A 24,772-nucleotide genomic window follows, 5' to 3' on the forward strand; every position below is an offset into this window, starting at 1 on the left:
CAAAACCATGACAGCCGATGGTCAAACACTGGAAAAGGTTGTTGAGTTTCCATCATGGTAGGTTTCCAAAAACCCAGCTGGACATGATCCTGCTTTGAGCAAGAGGGTTGGACCAGATAATCTCCAGAGGTTCCTGCCAATCTCTATGTTGGCTCCAAGAACTGGTCCCAGCTCTTTGCAAGTCTTGGGCAGCATCCTTAATAACAAAAAAAAAATCCGGCGCAGAGACTTTCAGAGCCTTTAGCTGGCCGAACATGAAGGAAGTCCTGAAGTACTGGAGATCTACGAGCCTCCGGGAAAGTTCTGGCTAAGAGCTGGGACAAGTTGATTTTTTTTTTTTTTTTTTGCCATAAAAGACAATTTCTGAACAATGTTTGCTCTACTGTAATAAATTAGGCTCTTACAAGTAATGATTATAGAAGTTCTAGTAAAAATGTCATCAAAGAAGATGCAGTCTAGGTAGTTTGGGTATTCAAGTGATAGCATTAGATGATGTTGGTTCCTTCCAAGCCAAACCATTCTATGAGTCTAAATCCTCTATGTAGTCCATGAGAGACTGGCTGATGTGCCTACCACTCTCTGAAAGATTCAGTGCTAACCCAAAAAGCTCATGGTCCTAATCAGCCACTCTCCGCTGGGTGACAAGAACAGCTTTTCTAAATCCATTTACTAAAGGCAGCTACAGAAAACAGGATCACAGAAAATTTCAAATCTGCTAAAAAACTTAGTGAGCTGGATGAAAACACCAAGAAACTTTTAAAAAACCCACAAMCAAACCAAACCAAACYAAATTWAAAAAAAATGTTTTTCAAAAGAGGCCAAGCATTGYGCAAAACTAAAATCATAGGAAGTTTGGAGTAGGACCAGATGTCGTGAAGTATTTGTTGGACATTCCTAACAGTCATCACAGAATGTTTTCAGCTGGAAAGGACCTTAAAAATCATTCTATTTCAACCCCCTTYTGTGGGCAGTCCAGGGCTTCAAAAATGATTCAAGACCATTTGGTTACTCTTCAGTACACAGTGCTTAAAAACGTCTTAATATATTTTCTGCACCAAATAATTCAAAGGCCCTTTTCTGTACAATTAAAGAGCAAGTTCCCAGCTACTCATTTTCCTGTTTTAACACTTCAGCAACTTTTCACTGAAGTGCAGGGAAAACACTCCCCCTCACCCTAACTCATGCAAGAAGATGCCTAACCATCTCCACATGCCAGTCATAGCTCTACATATGACAAGGTACCACCAGTTATCTTTATTTTTTGCAGTTTAAATCCTTAGCATACCAGTGCAACTCTCAATTCATTGGCAGTATCAGAGATACGAGGCTACTAGGTTTCAACCTGTAGCCTCTGTGCTGGAGAGAAAAGACTGCAAATGACAGAAAACACTGTACCCCTTGCCAATTCCAGTTTATTATTGTCAATCTTACTACTGATTTCAAGTTTATTTTCTTTTTTCTGTCAAGTGTGTCAAGGTCCTGGTACAGGGTGCCCAGAGAAGCTGTGGCTGCCCCATCTCTGGAAGTGTTCAAAGTCAGGTTGGACAGAGCTTGGAGTAACCTAATCTAGTGGAAGGTGTCCCTGCCCATGGCAGGATGGTGGAACTGAATGAGTTTTAAGATCTATTCCAACCCAAATCATTTGATGATGATACTCTGCCTCTATAACCAGACTGAAACACCTCAATGACAATTTCTTCTTGCAAAAGAACCCACAAATACACCTAAAAGTACTTATTCCCTTACTCTTTCATAAGCTACGTTAAGCTTTAAATTTATCATAAGGTGTTTCTTTTCTACTGGAAAAAAACAGATACAAAAAGTCTCAGGATAGAGGAGGAAGGAAACCTTGCACAGGCTGCTAGCAAATGTTCTTCATGGTTTACTTTGACACAGGGAAAGGAGCCCAGCATAGACACACAGGTGCTAAACATATTTCCTTTCAAATAAAGGCAAACTCCAAAGAAGTATTTTTCTAGTTCATCATCTTAAATTATGRTCAGTCTTTTCTGAATTGAATGTTGTCAAGCTGAAACCATCTGCCTTTGCATGTACCTGTGGGGATGTACAACCACCTTCACCTGTGAAATCCATAGACTTCAGGAACCATTTATGCATTGGAAACAAAAGCGTATAGTCTTAATTTAAGGTTTTTGATTTTAAAAAAGGTTTTAGGTAGATTTTATTGTGTTTTTTTTTTTTTTTTTTTTTTTTTTTTTCTAATCCCATTGATTTAGTCATGTGTTCTGGTCAAAGGGCCTTAAGGGCCCCTTTTTTTTTTTTTTTTTTTTAATCCCATTGATTTAGTCATGTGTTCTGGTCAAAGGGCCTTAAGGGCCCCTTTTCTATTTTGCCCTGAAATTTCAAAAACTTATTTTACCAATGGAAGAAAGACTGAGACTGAAAATACCTTCACCCCAATGTTTTAACCTTTCCAGAAAACATACAAGCCTTTATGATTCCCGGCATCTTTAAAGCACACAAATTCCCCCTAGTTTAAGTACCTCCTCTAACTTCAGTTCACTATCTTAGCATCCTTTTTTGAAGATTCATGTGTTACTGCAGTGCCAGAGCATGTTTGTTAAACTGCTGAATTCAGAGACTTGTTAATGCCACTTCACYTGCTTTACAATATACAGCTTTCTGATAACATACCAGCCTATTGCCTGCTAATTCCTGGTGCCAAAAATTACCACCACCATACCTACCCTTTCTTCTGTTCCAAGGAGGGACATCAAATTAATTTCAGGAATGAAGATACAGCTTAGTAGGGAGATAAGATATGCAAATCTTATCTGACATACTGATGTTTTATTTTTAGCAGTTCACTGATGTTTRTAGGGCTGTGAGAAGCGGATACACGACTGCAGGAGGATGAAGTATTCCAACGACAAGCAGGAAAAAGCTGCACATCTGCCAGGCAGTGGGGCCTGGAGTTCATGGAAAGGGGAGAAGGCCAAATCCTCCAAGCACCTCATCTTACTACCATTATCAAAAAGCAAGTAAAAAGAAAATTACCATATCTACCCGTATTTTAGCTCACCTTGGGTAGCTGTTATTTGTAAAGGTATTCATATGGTGAAGGAAAACAAGCTGAARTTTGGGAAAGCAGTAAGAGAAGAGTCTCRAGAATGAATACACTGCCAAAGTTCMTTCTTCTAAGTTTCTTACATCACCCCTAGACATCCCCAACTTACCAACCTGAAATCAATCACTTCTCATAGAAACCTGAAAAGGTTTCAGGTGTTTAACAATTTGCTGTCTTTAAAGAACTGTCAGATAGTTCACTGTAGTTGTCCATATCTTTGCTCCAGCCATCACTAAAGRGGCAAACAACAGCCTTACATAAAACATCTGAATAAACTGGACTGCAACTCAATAATATAGTGAATGCTTTGGTGTTGAATTCACTGTAGGCAATTTCTGGTATCTGTTTTTGGCTGAGGAGGCATACACTTTCACCTAAAAMTGAAACTGTAACTTAGGACAATGTTTTTGGTCCTGAGTGCTTAAGAAAAATCTTACTCTCTCTTATATTTTCATGACCCTCCAATCCTAGAGAGGAGGGACACGCAAAGCACTGCAGGTGACAATGAAAATTTTATACAAGCCAGAACTGTGTGTCTCACCTGCTCTGGGCTTTTCACCAATGGGTATCATAATGCAGACCATTCCTTACACAGATTTATGCAAMGCATAAGAGACTGCCCAATGCCAGTAATGGTATTGAGCCACTTTTTGTCATTCTGAAGCAATGTGGAACTTTSACAACTTAGATCATACCTTGTTACTCTTGTTGATTGCTGTGATTTCTTTAAAGCAAGAACAAAAACTCCTGAAGAGTAATTAAAACCTGAACTACCTACAATGGCCTACTGACGGAGTTATTATTGAACTAAAGAAATGTGGAATATTTCATTCAATACATATTATTCCTTCAATCCTGAGCACTATGGACAGCAGAACCGAAACCAATACTTATTTCAATATGAAGGTAGCACAAAAATTGTTAGTTTCATAAGTCACTATTCCAGTATTTGCACGTTGAATCTATCAGGACACTTCTCCACAATTATAAACTACATTATTTTGGAACTAACACTGATAGAAAAAGAAAACAGAAGGAAAAAAAAATACATGACGGTCCTAATGACTTCATTTATAAGATAACTGAGATTAGAGGAAAACCAAGAGCCCCATCTAGGGGTTACTGCACATTCTAACATAGGTGGATACTCCAGACAGATAAGTGGGTTTTTTTGGTTTGTGGTTTTTAGTTTGAGTTACTCCAGCTGGAATTTAACCTTAACTACAATATCAACAGTAAAATGACAGCTTAAAAAAAARACTGACGCAAAAAGCTGTATTAGACTTTGGATGAAATCTACTTACAGTAGTACTTCAGCACCAAAATGTGGGCAGTTAGGCTTATACATGTATATACAATTAAATGATATGTCAAAGTCATAAAATGCTTAGTTATTTATAATGAAATCTATACAAAACAGTTAAAAACATGGTTTTATATACATTTTGGAAAAAAAAAAAGTATTGTCTTGATTACCAGAATGTATTAAAACTGGTTCACTTGTCCCATCTGAACCCAAGCCTCTTTCTGTGACTTGTAACTATCACAAAACCCCAAAGTATTGCTTCAACAAGCCAAGGCATAAGGCTTATTTTGGAAACCTACCACTGTATACCCATTTAAGGTTTTGAACTCCCCAAATAGTCAACTTTAAAAACAGCACGTAAGAGTAAAATGCAGATTTTGAAAAGCCTTAGCTCACTTCTAAATTCTTAAGTTCAACTTGGAAAGATGTTGAACCCCTTATCCCCAGTTTTGAAAAACTGATTAATAGCAAAAGACACCTTCTTCTCCCTGGTTTGTACTAAAACTAATACAACTGCCTGTTTCACAGGAACTCTTCCAACAACTTGTCTCACTTTAAATTTTATWTTTAAATAAATAATCAAAGGTTAACTAGAGTAGACAAGCATTTTGTGTGCTTATGGCACAAAGAAATGCCTCATCTACCATTACCCTACTTTTACCCTACTTCTTGTAAAGCATGAACACAAAAATTCACTAGCAAATCCACTTTGCTACCAGTTACCAATTTTGCTTATTTTCAAACATTCACAAAAAAGAATGAAAAAAAAAACTTTTAGGCTTATGAAAAAAATTAAGTGAGCATGAGTGCAAGAAAGCTACTTGGATAGTAGTACTACTTTGAGTACTTGGATACTCAAAATTCCTGGGGCTTTTCCAGCACTGTCAGAGACATTTTTTCTCTCACATGCTATTTAAAAATACAAGTATTTATTAAACTTTTTTTTTTTGGATGGTGTTTTGCTCAACAACTAAAAAGACAGCAAAACAATAATCCCTTTTCACTAACAGCTGCTTCAGTATCTGGGCAAGGACTTCAATAGCACAAGCTTTAGAATTATGGCAGCTTYGTTTTTTAACAGGAGTACATTCCACTGTCACAGGTTTACTAAATCTCAGTAACTACATATTTTCCTTTTTTTTTGGAAACAATTTTTAAGATGCAGCTCTTTCAATACGGTTTTGTTAAAACACACTGATGCTTCAAGAGTCCAATGAATGTATCTAATAGGCAAAGTGCTCTAAAACATCACAAGAGAAGGGCATCTTGGATACTCAAAATCCCAAGATMTTTTAAAGCGCACTCCAGTGTCCCACTTCCTTAGGATTGTTCAGCAGAACTTTGAGAGGGGCTGGGCTCAGTGCCATCCTCAGTGCTACTGTCCACATCTTGCTCCATTGCTGTCTCCTCATCATCGAGGCACTGACTGGTGAAGTTGTTGAGCTCCAGGAGCCCACTGGGTTCCACTACCACATTGGAGCTGGAGTGACAAGGGATGGAATAGTGAGGGATAGTCTGAAAGAAAGAAAATAKTTAGGTTTAAAAAACAGTTTTGAAGGTGAAGGCATCAGTGCAAGCACAGGTACTTGTAGAAAAGGGATTATTTGGTTTCCAAGTGCAATTTTCCCTAATAAGGCTTCAAAGCACCSTTGCACTGGATTAGGCTGTGAAAGGTAAAATTTGAATAATCTTGAATAAAAACTTGAATAAAACTTGAATAAACTCTCCAGCCAGTGATCTTGGCCATTGATCTTCCCTAAAGGTCTGTGACAGCATAACCAATGCCCATGATCCACCAGTCTGCAAACCCAAACCAGAGACAGTATTTTCTCAGCCTTATCTTTTTCAGGCAAGACATGCAGATATAAGAACAACCTGAGTAGAATGACTCACAATGACCATCCAGTCCAACTCCTGGCCATGCACAGGACAACCCCAATACTCCCCCCAGCTGTCTGAGAGTGTTGTCCAAGCACTCTGGAGGACTAGCTAGCTTTTTGCATACAAGAGACTACAAGCTCTGGCCCTGCTCAGTGCTGCAGCTCAGAGGCTGAGGAAACACAACAGCTATTTATTTCTAAAATGATGATGATTATTATTATTATTTATACTAAGTTATTTACTTTTGCTTATATTTTCATAGGTTAGAAGCTAAATCTATGGCTTTATACAACTGAAATTCTGGGCAGCATTTGACTTTTGAAGCTTGTGCCATGCCACAATGATAAACAGTACAGATTCTCAAAATATACAGGTTTTAAGTAAAACAGAAATCTACCTTTGTCTATTTAAGGACGACTAAAAATGAGTACAAAAGTGGTAATTTCTACAAAAAAGAAAGTTAGTCCCAGTAAAGACTTCACAAAGTAGTATGAGAAATTTGAAACCTCTGTACACAAATTGTTTCCTCGCATGAGAAGCATTTTCACTGTAGCACCAATATGATATGTAGTAAGAATTTCAATCGACACTATCATTTGTGTAAACATATGCCATACCAACCTGTCTATGAAGATTCATATTATACCCCTTGGAAGACTTAAACACCTCCTCAGTTGACATTCYGACAACTTATTACAACATAAACCATCATATTTAAGGCAGCAGAATCCATGAAAATATCATGCATCAGGAAATGATTCAAAGGATTTAGGCTAAAGATAAATAGTAATTTCATCTCAGAAGTGTTAAGTCTGATTTGAAGTGAAGTTAAAAAGATTTCTTCTGATTTCAGACCTTATTTGCTGAATTTTTCCAGTAAGCACAACCCTAATAGGTCATTTTTTGCAATAATTTTATACCCAGAGACAACTTYAATAGATAATATAAAAGATTCTAGAACATAACACCATACTAAGTGTTGAAGCAGTTTTAAGCATTTCAAATTTACTGTGTAAAATGAGATGAACTTGCTTGTTTTCTTACCAGAAGGAAGACACTAAGAACAGAGCGAATGAAACAGTGCTAGAGAAACCTGAGCTCAGTTAAGAATTACACTTCAATATAGCAACCAATTACAAGCTAAGAGTAAAAACAGAAACAGAACCCGTGGAATAAACCCACAAAAACTCAAACATCATTCAGTGGCTATCATAACAACAGACATGTGTTCGCTCTGCTCAAACTCTGCCTTATTTGCTCTGTCTTCTCTTACCTGGACAACAGTTTCTGATGAGCTCTCTTCAGCTTTCTTTTGTGATATATTCTGAATGTGCATGAACTGGTTTGTTGTAGGCATTCCTTGTGCATCGAGTTTCCTCTCTGTTAAAGTAGTACCAACAGCAGGAGGACTTGAGCTGGATTCTGTACGTGTCTGTTGCTGGAGGATGGAAGGTGCCATCATCCCTACTGCAGCCACCCTCGGACCCTGGGTACAAGGTGACGACTCTGCTTCACTAGCGGGTTTACTAGTGGACGTGGCCTTGTTTGGGGGATCCACTATCGTATGTTCTATGTTTGCATCAATCTGAGCTTCCACCATAGACACTTTCAATATATCTGCTACTGCTGTCTCCGTGGATGCCTGCATGGGAAATAGGCTGGTAACCAGCAATGCCAGTTTGGGCACAGAACTGCCACCTGCTACCTTTGAAATAAAAGGAGGCTCACACCCCTCAAAAGTTATCTCTGTAACAGTGGAGTTAGATGTTGCACTGGAAAACAATTTTTTTGTTGTGTATATTACAGTTAATATTTTTTTWAATTGAAAACCTAATCAATATTTCCAAGTACAGAATGGCACAAACAACATACTTGCTATTAGGAAGACAGTTGAAACTCAAGTGTTTTAACAAAGGAATTAGCAACAATAGGGCAACAGTTAATTGAAGCCTGGGGAAAAGCAGCTTTTCAGGCTGCTAGGTAAGGATTTTAGCAGTGTAATACCACAGCCGCCTCATTTTCCTTTGGGATTTACAGCCCCATGGGATGTTTGCTAACGCCTCTAGTTTTCACACTATTTCTGCAAAGGCCAAAAAAATATTGTTCTTTTCTGGAATTAGTTAAAATAATTTTTTTCCATGTTCCTCAGTCTCTACCTTTCTCCCTCCCAAGGAAAATCATTACTCCTGAACATGAAAGCCATGTATCTTCAGGAAGATGCAAACTACAAAGAAAGAGGAACAATGGACAGCCTTATGAGACTGCAATGTWTTCATCCTTATTTTTATAGAAATAAAAAGTGCTTTTTGAATGGAGATTAATAATGTGTCACATCTAAAAATTTAAAGAAAATAACTAGGGACAAATTCCATATACCAGTGGTGGCTGAAATTAATAAAAACTGTCCAACAAAACACATTTGTGAGCTCTATGGTTTTTCCCCTCTAATATGTGCTTCTCTCCTAGTGTCAACCTTCTGATGGGGTAATTACTACCAGCAGAATGAGAAATTCTCTCTTGCCAGGACAAAACACTGCTACAGCAACAGGGTCGGTGTTTTATTTTTTTTTCCTTGAACAGCGACGTGTATTTTGCATGCTATCAATATTCCGTTACCTGGCTTGCTGGTTGTTTCTCTGAAGAAGCAGGTAGCTGCATTTGACTCTGGGGGGGCTGGGGTTGCACGTAGATTTTTTGTGCCGTTGGTGCCTGTTGCAGTTTGGGCAGCTGCTGCGTGGTTTTTACTGCAAGCACCTGTACTACAGTTTGCTGTGGCTGTGCCACTAAGGTAGGGAGTTGCCTTTCTTTGGCCACCATGTGGTGTGGGGGCTGCTGTGCATCTGGTTTRGTCTGTGCTTGCTCTTGCTGCAATGGGGTTAGCTTTTGATGCCTTATGGAAAGCTGGGGCATTTGTGGGAGTTTGTGCTGGATTTGATCAGCCTGYAGGTGGATTGTCTGCTTCTGCTTAGTCTGGAAACACTGCAGAGTTTTCACTTGCAGTTGAGTCTGTTCCAGCTGTGGCTGACTCATTTTTTGCTGCTTTTGTGTCTGTGATTGTGTCAGGGCCGATCTGTAAAACAGGCCAGTCTGAGGATCTAAGGTGTCCATCTCTTCCACTTCTCCTTCCTCAGTTCCAAGTTGTTCACTGTGTTTGGTAAATGCAGTGTGACTGCTTAAGGCCTTAAGAAGAATAATTTAGAGTAAGTTAGTAAAGAGAAATATAAGAATACACAATTTACAAATAATTTTTAGTGTTTCAAATGGACTACTAAAACTTGTTTAACCACTACAGACTCCCAATTAATGTATAAAAAGATACAGCTATGTGAATATTTCACAATATATAAGCAATCAAGAGCTATTATTATCATATTAAACTGTAGTACATCTCTATGYGAGAACATCAGCTCCACAACTAACCCTCAGTGGGATTACATAGACCTGGTTTGTGTCAGACTGAGGCTCAAAGCCCCCTGTGGTTGTCTGGCAGTTGGATATGAAGCAGCAGGGAGTAGCAGGTGGCTGAAACAGTAGCTTCTCATTAAAGCCAGACTCTCTCTGCCCAATAAATGTTTATTCTGTTTCTTAAGTCTAGTAATCTTCTCTATGGTTTCTTCTGCAAAGTTCCATATAACTACAGGCTGTCCTATTTCAGCAGAGATCCTTTTTTCTCCTTCCTTTCTCAAAATCATATTGCAATTTTTCTTGGACATTACACAAACATTTGACTTTTTGAGGGAGTGAGCAACCTACACGTCGTAAACCATGGTGTAAATGTACTGAAAAATGGGCTTAGCAAGATGAAGCAGACTAATCTAACACCTGTGAAAACACACTGCCTGATGTGGGCTTACAACCCTAATACACCACTGTTCTGGACTGCAGCTGAAGTTCTCACGAGTTAAAGTACTGCAGAGTTGAGCAGGTCTTGATYAAAACCATCCAAATGGCTTCAGCAAGGTTTCATCACAAGCTACACGGTTTGTTTGAATTGTCTGGGATCCCCACAGCACTGATCTAAATATGGTCTGACTTTCTGATTCAGAGAAGTTTTCTTATCCACAAACTAAAGCCCTCAATTGGAAAGACACTGTGTGCACTCTTTACTGACCAGATTACATTTCAGCCCTCTTCCCCCTACACTACCACCAACATCACCTAAAAGAGCTCAGGCCCCTGCAATACTACAACTACCCTCATTATCAAAATACAATCACAGAGTGGTTTGGGTTRGAAAAGACCTTAAAAGACCCTCTAGTCCAATACCCCTGCCAAGGGCAGCAACACCTTCCACTAGACCAGGTTGCCCTAAACCCCATCCAACCTGGCCTTGGWCACTTCCAGGGATRCAGCATCCACAACTTCCTAGGCAACTTKTGCYAGTGCCTCACTACYCTACAGTAAAGAAATTCTTCCCAATATTTAATCAGTATCTCCTCTCCTTCAGTYTAAGGCCATTGAAGCAATATTAAAATCATTAATTTGCCTGTATGCTAAATCCTTTTGGTGACAGCACCAAGATAYATACATTCATAACAAACCCTGGTCCTATGTAATTCATATAACCTACTKCTGTTTACAGACTGCTGGGAAAAGAAAGGGTCCAACCTGCTGCATGATATGGGTAATAGCGCCTGTGGAGGATGCAGGGATAGATTTCACCACAACAGAAGTCTGCGTTGCTGTCTGCGACTGAGCCACGTGCTGCAGCAGAGTCCTCTGGGGCTGAGATGACTGGTGGGGCTGGGACCGATGACTGACTGAAAGTAAAGAGGTCAGTGGCACTTCTCCAGAACTAACTGCAGGAACTTCWACTGTTTGCTTTGCAGTTAAGCTTCAACTGAAAGCATACAGGAGTGAAAAAGATCTCCATATGAARAATGTCTTTCACTGTGTGCTTGCCTCAACCTTATTAATGGATAGATCTATTCTGAGAAACCTCTTAATGGAGCAACTCCAGGGTTTTGCTTTTTTCTGTTTCCTAAGTAACCASGTTTGTCCAAACCTCCTCTGGCCACCCTGTCCCAATACACTAAATCTGCAAGCAGAGTTTATACTTGATGTTTAGCTGGGCTCTTTATACAGCAACAGAATATTGCTGTACAACACAAATTATTCAGTGTTTTTTACACTGTTAAAAGCACCTCCACAACTGACTGCAATTAAGAACAGCAAGCCTTGCTCACCAGTTTTCTACTACTGACACAATGCTGATACAAAATACTCCCCAGAGCATAGGCCAAATATGAAAGATTAGCACAGAGAAAATATTTGGGTACTATTAAAGCAAGTGAGGCTGATCAGAAATGACAGATCAAAACACKGAGACCTTGTTATGGGTCTATGTCACTTTTGAGAACAGACCTAGCTCAAGTTACAGAGCTACAGTGACAGGCCTCTAATAAAACAGTGGGTTGATACAAAAATAATGTGCTGCTGAGAAAAAAACACCCAAACAAACCATTCTATATTGCAGTCACTGATAAGATATGAATCCAAATTACTTTATACCTGTCCRTACTAATATGCAAACATTTGTCTTACTTAATTTCTTCGTTACAAAGTATTTAATAACTGAAGGAGAACAAGCAAAGTTTAAACTCAGTTGTAACTTAACTTAAAATTAGAAAGTTTCTAGTGACCTTCCCGAATGTTAAAAGAAAGGTCAAATTTTGAATTAATATGGTAATTTTACTTTCTCACTCCAAGAAAGTTGGTTTATATCAATACTGGCCTGCATGCTGTGCCAGATTTATCCTGGATATCTCCCAACAATTGCTACACAATTAAAATTTTAATTTAAAAATAAAGTTTCTAACCTATATGGTTGTGTAGATACTCTTCCGAATGTGAACCAATACAATGTTGTCTTCCTGAGTCTGCAGACAGACAAAAAATGGTGACACTAAGATTGTGTGAACTGCTCCCTTCATTTCATGAGGAAGCACATGCTGATTCCCAGCTCCCAAATGCCTAAATCTTCTGTCTAGGCCCATGCAGGACATTTCACAATACACTACAGATTCCTCACTATCTTTCTACTGAATTTTTAGCAGAAAATACAGATATGTGGGTTACTGGTAAAATCAGAGAAACACAAATTAAACCAAAAAGAAACACTCAATTGTCAGAGAATCCAAGTAATGTTCAGAGAAACTGGGAGAAGGAACCAAAATCTGARCAAAATAACCAGTTTAGTGCTGCAGCAGAACCTGTTGCTGCCAACCCACAGGAGCCTGTACTTCTCTGGTAGATTCCTGCATTTCAAACCAATGTTTACAGAAATCCTAATATTTAAAATAGTATCTCCTTATCTCCAGGAAATTTTTAGCCTTTGTACTTTATATGGCTTCTAAGCTGTAGAAAAGTAGTGAAGTCTACAAAGATGCTGACTAATTTCCCATCCTCCCTGCAAAAGGCCCTATCGTACATCAACTTTCACAGCAAAACCCATCAAAAACTGGAACCTTAAAAAGAAACTCAATGCACAGTATCTTTAACAGTGAAGATAACTAACTGCTAACTGGAAAGCAATTTAACTCTACTGGTGATACTCTGGACTTTGTTTTAAAAGAGATGCAAGGGAGTATGACTAAAACATTCAAAACTTAAATCARATACAGTAAGTRCTATTTAAAAGAATAATAATAACAACATCTCCCCACCTCCATTTCACACAACTTAAATTTARGCCATTCAAGGGATGGGAGCAAGGGAAGGAGGTACAGAAAAAATTATCAGATTAGACATTTAGCACTAAAAACACTGGAGCTACAGATATGGACTTATACAGTTTAATTGTAATTAAGTTTTATTTCTGTTTTCTAGTGTGGACTTTCAACACACTTTTGCTTTCATTTTCCAAATCATGTAGGGAGACCAACAATAGAGGTTTAAGAAATTAAAATGGAAAACAGGTAATCTGATCCTCTCATGTATATATAGGAAGTGGCTCACACCTAGTGTCCTGGGGTTGTAGGGAACACGGGAGAGACAAGAGAAAGGACTTACTCAAAAGAGACGTCCAAATATTTGTCAAGAGTTTAATGAGTTGAATTTGAGGAACTTATTTATTTTAAAAGTGCAAATTTATTAGTTCAAAGCTTTGTAGCAAATGAAGAAACTGGGGCTACATTAGCATGCTAAATGGATACCTGGCTTTAACTCARGAATAAATGGATTTTAACGAATTCAGTATCTGACTCCTTTCAGAGCGCACAAAAACTAGGCTACAGTTCCTGCAGCTTAATTTTTTACTTTTTCCTTACTGGACATTTTCCTTTAAGACAAGGGAACAGAATGGTGGGACAGTCTGTCTTCTACATTCAGAGAACAGGAAATCTATTCACGTGGGATTTTCTGAAGGAACCACCCTTTGTTTCAGTTAGAAATATTTTTCCCTATGCCCCAGCAAAACAGATGCAATCCCTGTCCCTTGCACAGGCTCTCAGGAGTGGAGGAAGACTCATTTCCTCTACAGAAAATTACAGCATAAACACAAAAGTGAAACTTAGAGTAAGAAAACTCCAAAATGAAGTGCTCAGACTTCACCTGCAAAGCCACCCTCACACTACCATAGCCACTTACCAGTTGTGATATATTCAGCCACTAGTTCTGACTCTACAACAGCAATTGAAGGGCTTTCTGGAGAATGTCTCTTTTCTTGWGTCATCTGGATTGGGACAGCCATTTGGCTCAAGTCAATGGTAGGCTGCCTTGGCTTTGATTCCAACTTTTCCTTCACTGCTTTAGAAGAAAAGAAGAACATAAAATCAACCCTCTAMTACATAAACCTTCATAATAAAATAAACCTACAAAAATGCACCAGTTTAATTTCATATAGTGAACACCATAGAATAGATGTAAACAAACTGATACAGGATAAGAGGAAAGGAATAAAGTTGATTCAAGATAGGTACTTTTTCATTACAAAACTTATTACAAAGGGCTGCTYAAGCAAAAAACAACCTTTAAAGTTATCCTAAATAATTTAATGGGTTTTCAGACCTGTAGTCTGCTGAAGTTCCAGCAAAGCTTTTATTGTGGAAGTAGCTGACTGAGATTCACTGGACACATCCTGGTAAATTATTGTAGGGCTTGTGTCTACAGCAATTTCATGTTCTGTCCAATCYTGACTTCTTGAAGCAATCACATGGACCACAGGCTGAGAATCTGTTTGCAAAATAACAAAGGCACATMACAGAATCATGGAACGGTTTGGGCTGGAAAGGACCTTAAARCTAATCTTGCTYCACCCCTYTGCCATGGGCAGGGACACCTTCCACTACACCAGGTTGCTCCAAGCCCCCTCTAACCWGGCCTAGGACACTTCTAGGGATAGGGCAGCCACAGCTTCTCTGGACAACCTGTAGCAGATCAAATTCATCATAGAACCATTTTGGATTGGAGGGCTCTTCGTGCTTTAAAGCAGGGTGATAGTTCAAAATTATACCAAATTACTTGTTAGTTTTGAACATTGCCAAGGATGCATACTCTCATTCTACAAAATTTTAGTTTTTATTACAATTGATTCTTGAAGTGAAACATTTGTTGATGTTAAGAACAGTTTCCAGTAAAAAACAAAAGTCCTGTATCTTAGTTTTTTGTAAAAGATTTGCTTGAAAAATCAAACTTCAGTAGGTTCCTYTGTATGCTGAATTTGCCTTGGACTTTCTTTTCCAGAAGGTTTTAGCAGTTCAGGTGATCAGCATGTATTCAGCATCCTGAACTAACAGTACCTAAATTCTGATAAGCTGATTGAATGTTCAGAACCTTTTAAAAATTTACTTAAATGGCAGTATAGACCAAGAGTTAGAAAATTACCCAGAAAAGGCGCAAAGGATTCACTGAAACATTTGCTTTCATTTGCTGCAGTGATACATCCCTTTGTCATTCACAGCCAAAGGATGGGTGYTGTTTATGCCTTATTATTTATGCTCCTTTTCCACACAAAGAACTGCATCTGGATCACGGCTTGAAGTCAAGACAGAATTCCCATGCATGTCTGATATACGACCTGATGCACATAAATGTCTATAWAAGATTTGTGTTGGTCCCATGGCAGCTTTCAGCTATGCAGAGGAGAGATGCTTTGATACTCTCAGGAAAGACAGTGGCAGAACATGGACTGCCAAATAACCTCCAAAACTTGTTACGCTGCCTACYTCTGGCAGGCTCTCCAGAAAGAGGAAACAAGTTGCAATGTAACAGCAAGTTGGGGCCCAGCAAGACATCTTTATGACCACTTTTTAGGAGAAATAAAGCATTTTTAAGTAGCTCAAGAGGAAGATAAACTTTAAGGGAAAAATGACACTTCACTGCAAACAGATGGGGTGAAACCTATGCTAAAAGGAGACACAGGGAGCTCTCTGGAGCCCACTGGCATGCCTGGAAGACACTCCAGTCATACATTATGTGACACCAATACAGACCTTGAGAGCTCTGGGAAGACTCTGTAGAAGAAGAGCTGCTGTCAGTGTAGGTTTGTGGTTCCTCTTTCACTTCTGGGAGAGATGAGTTTCCTGTCTCTGCTACCCTTGATGCCTGCTGTAACGTTTCAGTCACCAGCTGTCTGGTTTGTTCACTCACAACTGTTGCTTGAAATGTCACTGGCTTTGGTTTTATGAGGACCTAATTAGAAAGGTAAATTTTGTTTATAGTAAAATCACTCCAGAAAACAGATCTGAGCAATCAGAATAGGTGCCACTCAGATCTATGTACACTACCTAGATAATATTCGTATTTTACTTAAAAAGTCTACCTCTAAATTCAGCAGCCATGATTATTAAACCACAAAGCCCAAGTAAATGGCAACGCACAAGAATGTACTTCTCACACAGTAACCTGAAATACCTCACACAATAAACCACTAAGCAGTCATTTTCCACGAGTAGATAAAACCAGTGTGAKAAGAGAAAGCTATGCAAGTGAGCTGGAACATGCACTGCACTGGTAAGGACAAACATTTCCACAATAAATACAGTCTTGAACAATCAAGACACAAAACGTGTTATATCTGGTAAAAGTTTAGTTCTTTCAAATACTAAGTGCAGCCAGAGAAAAAGCTGAAATAGAAAGCATCCAGAAAYAAGCCAGATTCTCTGTATACAGCTCCACCAACCACAGAAGGTTGCAGGGACAGCCTGAAGAGATATCAAGCAGCAAATAAATTTCAGTAAAACCTCAGATTTGATGGATGACCCATGTCCAATTTCTGCATCTTTATTTCTCATGGTCTAACCATTAGCTGCAGGATRTAAACAAGAATCTGGAGCCATGGCCAGACAGTTTGAGAAAAGACTTAGTTAATCCTTTTGGCTTGCTCTGGGCCTCCAAAAAAGCTAACAAATGCAAATACTGTGCTTGAGCAATCAGGATCGAGGCCATCTCATTATACCACTAAGTCTCATTCCCCAMAGACATATATTTAACCTGCAACAAACAAGGAAACACAGTAAAAACTATTTACTTCYGATTAAAATTTAGGGATACATTCCAAGACAGAAATGGGTCCTCACTGTACCTGAGTTTTCCCTTGCTGACCATAAACAATTTTAGTTGGGATGATTTTGGTGGCTGGCTGGACCGTAGACCCTATTCCTTTTGGCTGTGTAACAATCATTTTTGTGATGGGTCTTGTAGCAGTGATGATAGCAGGTTTTGCTCCTGCTGGCACTGCCTGAATAGTTTTCTCCCCCTGTAGAGAAGTCAAAGTTTACAGGTTAACTTAATGAAATTGTTCAGTGAGACCCAACTCTCAAAAAAAATACGGTTGTTTATGAGTGTGTGTGTACCAAGAAATAAATCTGTTGCTGCAACTACACTTATTTGATCCAAAATACATTAAAAGGCCAAGAACAAAAGAACCTATGGCTTTGAACAGAAAAAGCTATCAAAATCCACTTTTCCATTACTCTACCTTTTGAGCAGTTCTGAAGGTATGAACAAAAAGGAGTAACTAGGAGACATGAAGTTTTTTGAAGTTGCTTCAAAGAGTTAACGTAAACTGGAACCTTCTTCAAATACTTCACAAATATTTTTTAAGACCATCAATTTCTACTAACACTAACTTTGSCAAGACATCTACAAAACTTGAACTGAGATTCTAATAAGAAAATGYTTAAATAGAAATTTTTATATTGTCTTCAGGACCAAGACATTAATTACATATGGATTTTTTTTTTACATATTTTTTTTTGAACAGAAGTTCACTTCATCAAAAAATGAAGATCCACAGCTATTTTACAGGAATCATTTGACTATGGAATAATGTTGACATATGAGTAGATTGCTGATAGCTTCAGAAGAGCAAAGACATTGAGCATGCTTTCTTCAAGCTCTGCACAGTAACATACCAAGTGAGTAACAACATCAGTAGCCAGTTCTCCCAATATCCCTACCAATATTCATTGGATAATGGGAATTCCAGAAAGTAGCTGGAAACCCCAAGCCATATTTGTTTCAAAAATACCAGCCCATCCTGGTAGCTACTACGGTGTAACTTCGTAAGATTTCCACTTGTCTGCAAATACACCTTTAATTCTGAAAAGCAGGAAAGTTCAAAACCTAAAACAAAAATTGTAAAAGGTTTAAAAAAACCCTCAGTAGTTCTGCTACTCAAGCAGCCTTTTAGATTTTACATGACTAAGGCATTAAATCTCAAGAGTTTTATCTAGGAACACTGATAATTTTTATTTAATAGTACTTACAGGTAAGCTCAGATGATGCTGGAAACTTGATTTTATTCTTAGGTGTACCTCAGGTTATCAAAAAAATAATTCACCACTATAAAGTATTCAGGCACAGGATGTCACAATGTTACACAAAACATAAATTGAAAGTGGTTCCCCTACTGTGAAGACAGTTTATTCCTGCCCTTTATACCAAAAAATAAATGGTTGGAGATGCAAGTTTGCAACACAGGACCTTGGTTCTCACTGGAACAAACAGGCTAAGATTCCAGTAATTTTCCTCTACATAATTGTTTCAGGAATACAAAATCACTAAACATGGAAAAGAAGTAAGTTCAAAAGTTTATACTTTCCTTTAACTTTGAAGACATACCCAGTATCCTTTAAGCATGGAATCATATTCTGCAAACCACAGTCACTTTTCAAACACCTCTGACATCAAGGCATGCTGGATCTGTTAAGGAGCTCATGCAGTTTGCTTTTGATTGAGCCTTTAGCAGAATGAATGCAGCAGCCACCACACAGCCTGTCACTTGGCTCTCCATTTGAGACTTGAAATAATTACTTACCCCAGCATTCAACAGTGTTGTGACAACATTTTTGCCTGGAAGCCCTTGAATTGTAGTTCCTTTTCCAGTGGTCTTTTGCACAACAATCACATTGGGTTTCGATGTCATTGGAATTGTAGTGATTTTGGTTGTAGTTCCTAAATTTTTGTGTGAAAAGAAATAATGTGCAGTTTATCACATATTGTATATTTCCTTTCACTGTAGGAGTTGGTGAGCTATAGAGGAAACATTGTACTTAAATGTGACAGAATATCAAGAAACCAGCAGCATCTAGAAATCATGTCACCCAACTCAACATGGAAAGATTAGATGCCAACTCTACAAATCTTTCACCTACAGTAAAAACAGGTGTGCCCAGGGGAAATAATGCATTCTATAATAGGACAGACAACCCCTTCTCACAAGTTACAGAGCAGACTAACACAGCTTCCTGAGGYAAACATGTAGAACTTTTCAAAGGCTGGAATCAGGGTGGGATAAGGACACCACTAATACTCAACTTAATGTTCTATTTGCACAGACAAATACTGTTCTACAGATGACCTGCAGAAGAATCTACGTACCAAGGATGTATCTCCAGTCAAGAGAAACACCAACTCTTTCTGTTGTAATTTGATAAGTAGTGGGTAAAAAGAAGGAAAAAAGAAAAAACATGCTATTGTTTTAAAACCAGTCCATAAAAGGTAAGAAATGTGGGGCTTTTTACTTTTTTTTTAAGAGCTGCCTTGGCAGTTTCTGCTCTATGTTAGCATTTAATTGGTTCTACTCCCTGTATCAGGTTTTTAGTTACCTACAGTGATAGRTAATTCTGGTCACAGTCTACAAGAAGTACATACACTGGAATCAGTCATCAGTACTATCAGACTGCCATTGCAATAGCTACTCAGACAGCTATTTACCAACAGCTCCTCTCCTTCCTCCAGAGGGAAGCACCATTCAGTCACAGCAGAGTTGCAAACCCTAAGACTCCCTTTGCTATCTTTTAACCAATAGTCATGCCTGTGGATACTTCACAACGAATTGTATATTCTGCTAGTTCTGGGAAAAGGAAGACATGTTAAAATAAGATCATTATTTATTTAATCCTGCTGACTTCAGTGGTATCTAAAAAACAATTAGACAAACAAAAAGAAAAAAGCAGGCATGCTTTCCAAACTTTTTTTTCAGGACAATCATTATCCTCATCGGGATCACTCACAGGTTTCTCCAGAATAGCTGCTGCTCAGGAGAACACTTCCACTTGTGTATAATTCATTAGAAGACCTAGAAATTTTCGTAACAATTCATCATACCCACAACAGGCTAAAAAAAGTTACCTGCTCCCAAAGAAAATGTGGTATCATCACTAAATATAATTTTGTAGAAATCAAAACCTGAGAAACTGCTCTACCAGRTAACAGCCCAAGAGTGGGTTTACTGGATAGCTTGTGTAGCACCTTGCAAGTGACTGGAGCTGGCTGGTGCCACATCAGGTCTTTGYTAAATGAAGTTGAAGTCCCAAACATACACTAACAATTTTTAACTGGTATTAAGTTTGCTTGGTCCTGGCTCTAAAGAGACTCTTCCTTTAGAGACAATAGAACCACTGAATATTGTGGGCTGGAAGGGACCTTGGAGCTCAACCACTTCCACACCTTGTCCTGGGCAGGGACACCTTCYATTAGACCAGATTGTTCCAAGCCCTGTCCAGMCTGGCCTTGAACACTTCCAGGGATGGGGCAGCCACAGCTTCTCTAAGCAACCTGTGYMAGCACATAACCAGAAAGGAGAACCAGACTRGCCAGCAGACTAACAAAGATAAATTGCAGGGTCTGCATGAAGCSGGGAGGGAAAGCATAAGGTAGAACACAGGCTGAAGGAAAGACAAGCTGTCACTGCCAAGTAACAAAATAAGGTGGAAAYTGCACAGCTGAATTTAACATATACAGTTCATTTTTATTCTGGTTCTTTGGACATGCAGTGGAACAGAACATGGCAGCACTGAGATTATAAAATGTTTTAAATTGGGGCCAATAGTGTTTTCTGATCTTCCTGCCCTCTGTATAACATACTAGCCTCCACTGCACATTTCTCTTTCCTCCCAGGCTTCCTTCACATTTGCTGTTTTCTTCTTAAACACAAGAACTACCACAATACTTAAGAACATCTCACCATCAAACTTCTTCSTACTACCTACTTCTTCATACTCCACTGTTTTTCTTCTGAATTCTCCAATAAAGGTCCTAATAACTATTTGACCATGTAACCCACAGAAAAGCCCTGAACAATTAAAGTAAGCCCGAAGTTACTTTTGAAATAAAAGTTTTAACATCAAAGTACTCATATGCCTACCAGAAACAATATTACTGCTGATGATCTTCCCTCCTAGAGTAGCTAGTGATTTTGGTACTACAGTAATGATGCTACCACTTGTAGTTTTCACATACGTAGCAGCCCCTGGAGTTCCAGCCATCCGAGCCCCCAGAGAGGGGCTCACTGTTGGCCGTGTATATGTTGCTTGAGTTCCTGTTTTAAAGAGAGAAAAAGAAAGTTCACTGTTACAACATGATCCTCTACTAATATTTGTGGAAAAACATATTTGGAAAAAAAGTGTCAGATGCATTCAAAGATATYCCACCCTGCAATCTATTACTACCCTATGTAATTCTTCTGGCAATTTTTAAATCCACAGAGCAATAGCCAAGTATATACTAACTTTAAATTAATATAACAGTCTTCTGAGTATTTTAACAAATGTTCCATGACTCCCTCATTTTAATTCATGTCCTTGTTCATAAGATTGTAATTTTCAACAGATGTTTAGCTTCTGCCTGCAGGTCTGCCTCTTGCTCCCKTCAGATGCCCAGGAGTCAGGCATATGATAACATAACCAGAGCTCATCCCTTACCCTCATGGAAGACACTTCTCCTTTACGATAGATTGTTTATAAAGAGCACCACCAATGCCTGGTCTAAGTAATGCCCTCAGAGAAAAATATCATTTACAGTGATGATGCAATTTTATGGACTTAGCATATAACAGCACAGAAGAAACCTCTAAACACAGTATAAATACTGTTTTTTCAGAACTAGTACTTTTCTGGATGGAAAGAGAACTGAATCCATAAAAGAAACTTGCTCAAAAATAAGAAGTCATACAGAAGCTACATAAATAGCAAAATTCCATTCTGCTTGTGCTGCTGCAGATAGTGCCCTTAATTGCTAAAGATCACAGAGCAAAGCAGTTTAATTTTATCAAGAAAGCCGTGTTGACATCCAAGAGAGCACAATGAAGATTAGACCAACTATATGAACTGCAAAACTGTTTTTTTTTAATGTACTCAAGAATGTACCTATGAAATATTTTAAGAGTTATAAATAGATTATTAACCATTAGTTTATGCTTTGGACAAGAGAAGAYGGCCTCAAGTTGTGCCAGGAGAGGTTCAGGTATGATATTATGAAAAAATTGCACATAGGAAGAGTGGTCAAGGCATTGGAACAAGCTGCCCAGGAAAGTGGTGGAATCACCACCCCTGGAAGCATGAAAAAGTCATGTAGATGTGGCACTTGGGACAAGGTTCAGTAGTGAATATGGTGGTGCTGGGTTAGCGGTCAGACTTTGTGATTTAGAGGACTTTTCCAACCTTAACAATTCTATAGTTCTAGTATTCCAAACCCATGCTAAAAAAAAAAATCAGGAAAGAAATAGTTTTCTGAAAACCAGTATAAAGCTACCTTTTAAGTTTTCCTCATACAAGTTTACAATCTGAACAGTCTGAACTGTTATCAATTAGAAACCCAAATACAATTAGATGCGCAGAAGAATATTTGCACCTTAAATTTCAATTTACTGGTCTTTTTATAAATTCACTGCAGGACTATGAGCAAGTCACCTGCCTTTTGAAGTCCATATATATAAAATAGGAATGGTGCTGACCTGTCTGCTTGAGTTAAATCAGTATAAATCATGTAATATAAGGTGCTACAGAAGTGCAAAGTAGCTATATAAGTTGCAAGAAAAATTCCTTTAAAATAAACCCACTGGGAAAGGAACAATATTTTTGTGTACCAATTCAAACAGAAGAATTAAAGAGCATTCAGTGCAAAAATCCTGACCTAGAATAAGTAACAGGATTGTCAATGTGCCTTTATGCCCACTGCTCAGATCACTGCTTTTATTTTTTCTTTAACCCTAAAAAACCATGTTTGATCACCTGCATGTCTGGGTTTACCCTCCCTTCCCTTCTCAGAGCCATAACTTACCAGTGGGAGTAGTGACCAGTTTAGTTGTCATGATAGTCCCATTACTGCTAACCACCATAATAGGTGAATTGCTACTGCTGGGCAAGGTCGCTGTAACTGGTTTGGGAAGGATTTTACTGGGCTGCACCTGTTGAGTGATTATTTTAACACCTAGGAAAGGAGAAAGGTCACTGTTAAAATACAGGCACGATAAGTTACTTTCTGAAATGCTTTCTCAGACCAAGGCCTAGTGGGCAAATAGCCCCACAAGGCTTCAATTCTGAGCCCATGTATTCTTGATCATGAAAAAATTGGTTTGGTTTCTGGTTTGGTGGTTTTTTGGATTTTTTTTTTGCTTGGTTTTAGTTGGGGATTTTGTTTGCTTTGCAAATGCCAAGAAAGTTATCATCTTTGCTTTCAAGTGCCTGTTTCAATTCCTAGCTACTCCCACTGTCCATTTCATCATTGGCTTGTTTTAACTGCTCCTGGTCCAGAATACAAAAAACCAGAATGTTTCCTGGGAGCCAACAGGTTACAACCAAGACCAAATTGGTTCATATACAATGAACTATCTAGAAGGAAAGTAATTCTTCATCAATTCAGTCCATAAATCCTAAGGTGTCTTAATTAGCCTTGACAAATGTCACCATGCTGAATAAATTAAAAAACATTTCTGCACAAGGAGTATTAATTAGTGACTGCAAGGAAGCAATTGTGACACTGGCTAGGGATGGTTACTTTAAGTAAAATGCTCTGTTTCCCCTTGATTTACTGGTTATCTTAAAGCCTCAAAGAAATTTGGCTTAAGCTATGGGTAGAATCAGTCAGAATGAAGGATGAGGACCACCTTAGTACTGCCAGGATTCTGCTCCCTCTCCCTCCATTTTGTGTTGGAGAATGGGACCTCTGTGAGGTTCACTTCTCAGCTGCAAACCAGCAAATTCACATAATCTGTCAAAAGTAAATCCAGATGTGCATATTATGATCTGTTCCACAATGAGGTAAATGCATTGCACTGTGGTGGCCAAATGCCATGGAACACAGAGCCTGGATGAATCCCATCTAGATGATGCACCTACATATGTAAACAAGTATTTCTAGGTGAGCATTACTGTCCACTTAAGATGTGCAACGTTTTCCAGAGACGTTTTCTCCTCCCTACATAGACTATAAAAGCAGTACAAAGCAAAAAAGCTTCAAACTGAAAGAGAAATTGAAGTCTCTGCATCATCGAGATACAAAACTAGATAAAAAATAAAGTCCCCATGAAAACTGATTCACATTTTCCAAAATGAATTTGTATCAGATGGTATTACTACAGAAACTTTAAACTAAAAAGCACATTGAGCCTAAGTCTGTTGTAGAAGACAAGGAAATCAAACTCATGTTGATACTGTTCAGTGGCTGGAGGCCTTTTTTACGTCTTCATTAGTAGCCATTATTTTTCTTAAGCAATGGTCCTAATAATCGTGTTCCTATCCTAATATCAAAGGACAGGAGTAGGGCTGTTTACCTTTTCACTCTATGGTCTATTGCAATTCTTTGATCTAAAAAGTACAGTATAAAATAATAATTTTACTGCTGGGATTAATATAAAATACTGATTTTATATTAATATAAAAATACTTTGCACTTTTATAGCACTTCTTTTAGAACTGGATAACTTTACAAGCTTTATTTCTTACTTCTTGATAAGAACTGTGTGCTACAGCAGAGAAAAGCCAAAAAAGAAAGATTACATGACTTGCCCAAAGTCAGCTGAATGAATAAATGTTACAAAAAGAATCCAGTCCAACTTCCAGATATAATTGTATTTGTTTTGACATGTACCTCAAAAGTACATTTTGATTTCTGGATCAAAGAAAATAATTAAAACATGGAGTAACTTCCTCTTCCAGTTGATATAGTTSAACAGCTCTTGGATCTTCAGAAAACTGATGCGTCCCAGGTTGCCAGTTATGTTACTTTTGAAGTTATTTACACACCTCTMAACCTCTAAGATAAAACATATATAC

General features: G+C 38.4%; 1 protein-coding gene across 6 annotated transcripts in view; it reads right to left on the minus strand.

Annotated features, from left to right (window-relative positions):
• Positions 1-2,277: 2,277 nt before the first annotated feature.
• Positions 2,278-24,772, minus strand: part of EMSY (EMSY transcriptional repressor, BRCA2 interacting) — a 43,182-nt gene continuing 20,687 nt past the window's right edge. For 2 of the 6 annotated variants that reach the window (XM_057376989.1, XM_057376985.1), the window contains exons 9-20: positions 22,779-22,928; positions 20,866-21,039; positions 18,535-18,671; positions 16,798-16,971; positions 15,707-15,905; positions 14,283-14,447; positions 13,863-14,021; positions 12,095-12,154; positions 10,884-11,035; positions 8,892-9,455; positions 7,549-7,917; positions 2,278-5,909 (exon numbers count right to left, since the gene is read on the minus strand). In XM_057376989.1, the coding sequence (XP_057232972.1) occupies positions 5,715-5,909; positions 7,549-7,917; positions 8,892-9,455; positions 10,884-11,035; positions 12,095-12,154; positions 13,863-14,021; positions 14,283-14,447; positions 15,707-15,905; positions 16,798-16,971; positions 18,535-18,671; positions 20,866-21,039; positions 22,779-22,928 (2,498 nt within the window). In that variant the 3' untranslated portion in view covers positions 2,278-5,714. Of the gene's footprint in view, positions 5,910-7,548; positions 7,918-8,035; positions 9,456-10,883; positions 11,036-12,094; positions 12,155-13,862; positions 14,022-14,282; positions 14,448-15,706; positions 15,906-16,797; positions 16,972-18,534; positions 18,672-20,865; positions 21,040-22,778; positions 22,929-24,772 lie in introns of those variants that run through there. The other 4 variants (XM_057376986.1, XM_057376990.1, XM_057376987.1 and 1 more) reach the window with 4 other exon arrangements.

The sequence above is a fragment of the Malurus melanocephalus genome, unplaced genomic scaffold (assembly GCF_030028575.1).
Source record: "Malurus melanocephalus ecotype Western Australia unplaced genomic scaffold, MMel_1.1 scaffold_298, whole genome shotgun sequence".
Lineage (NCBI taxonomy): Eukaryota > Metazoa > Chordata > Aves > Passeriformes > Maluridae > Malurus > Malurus melanocephalus.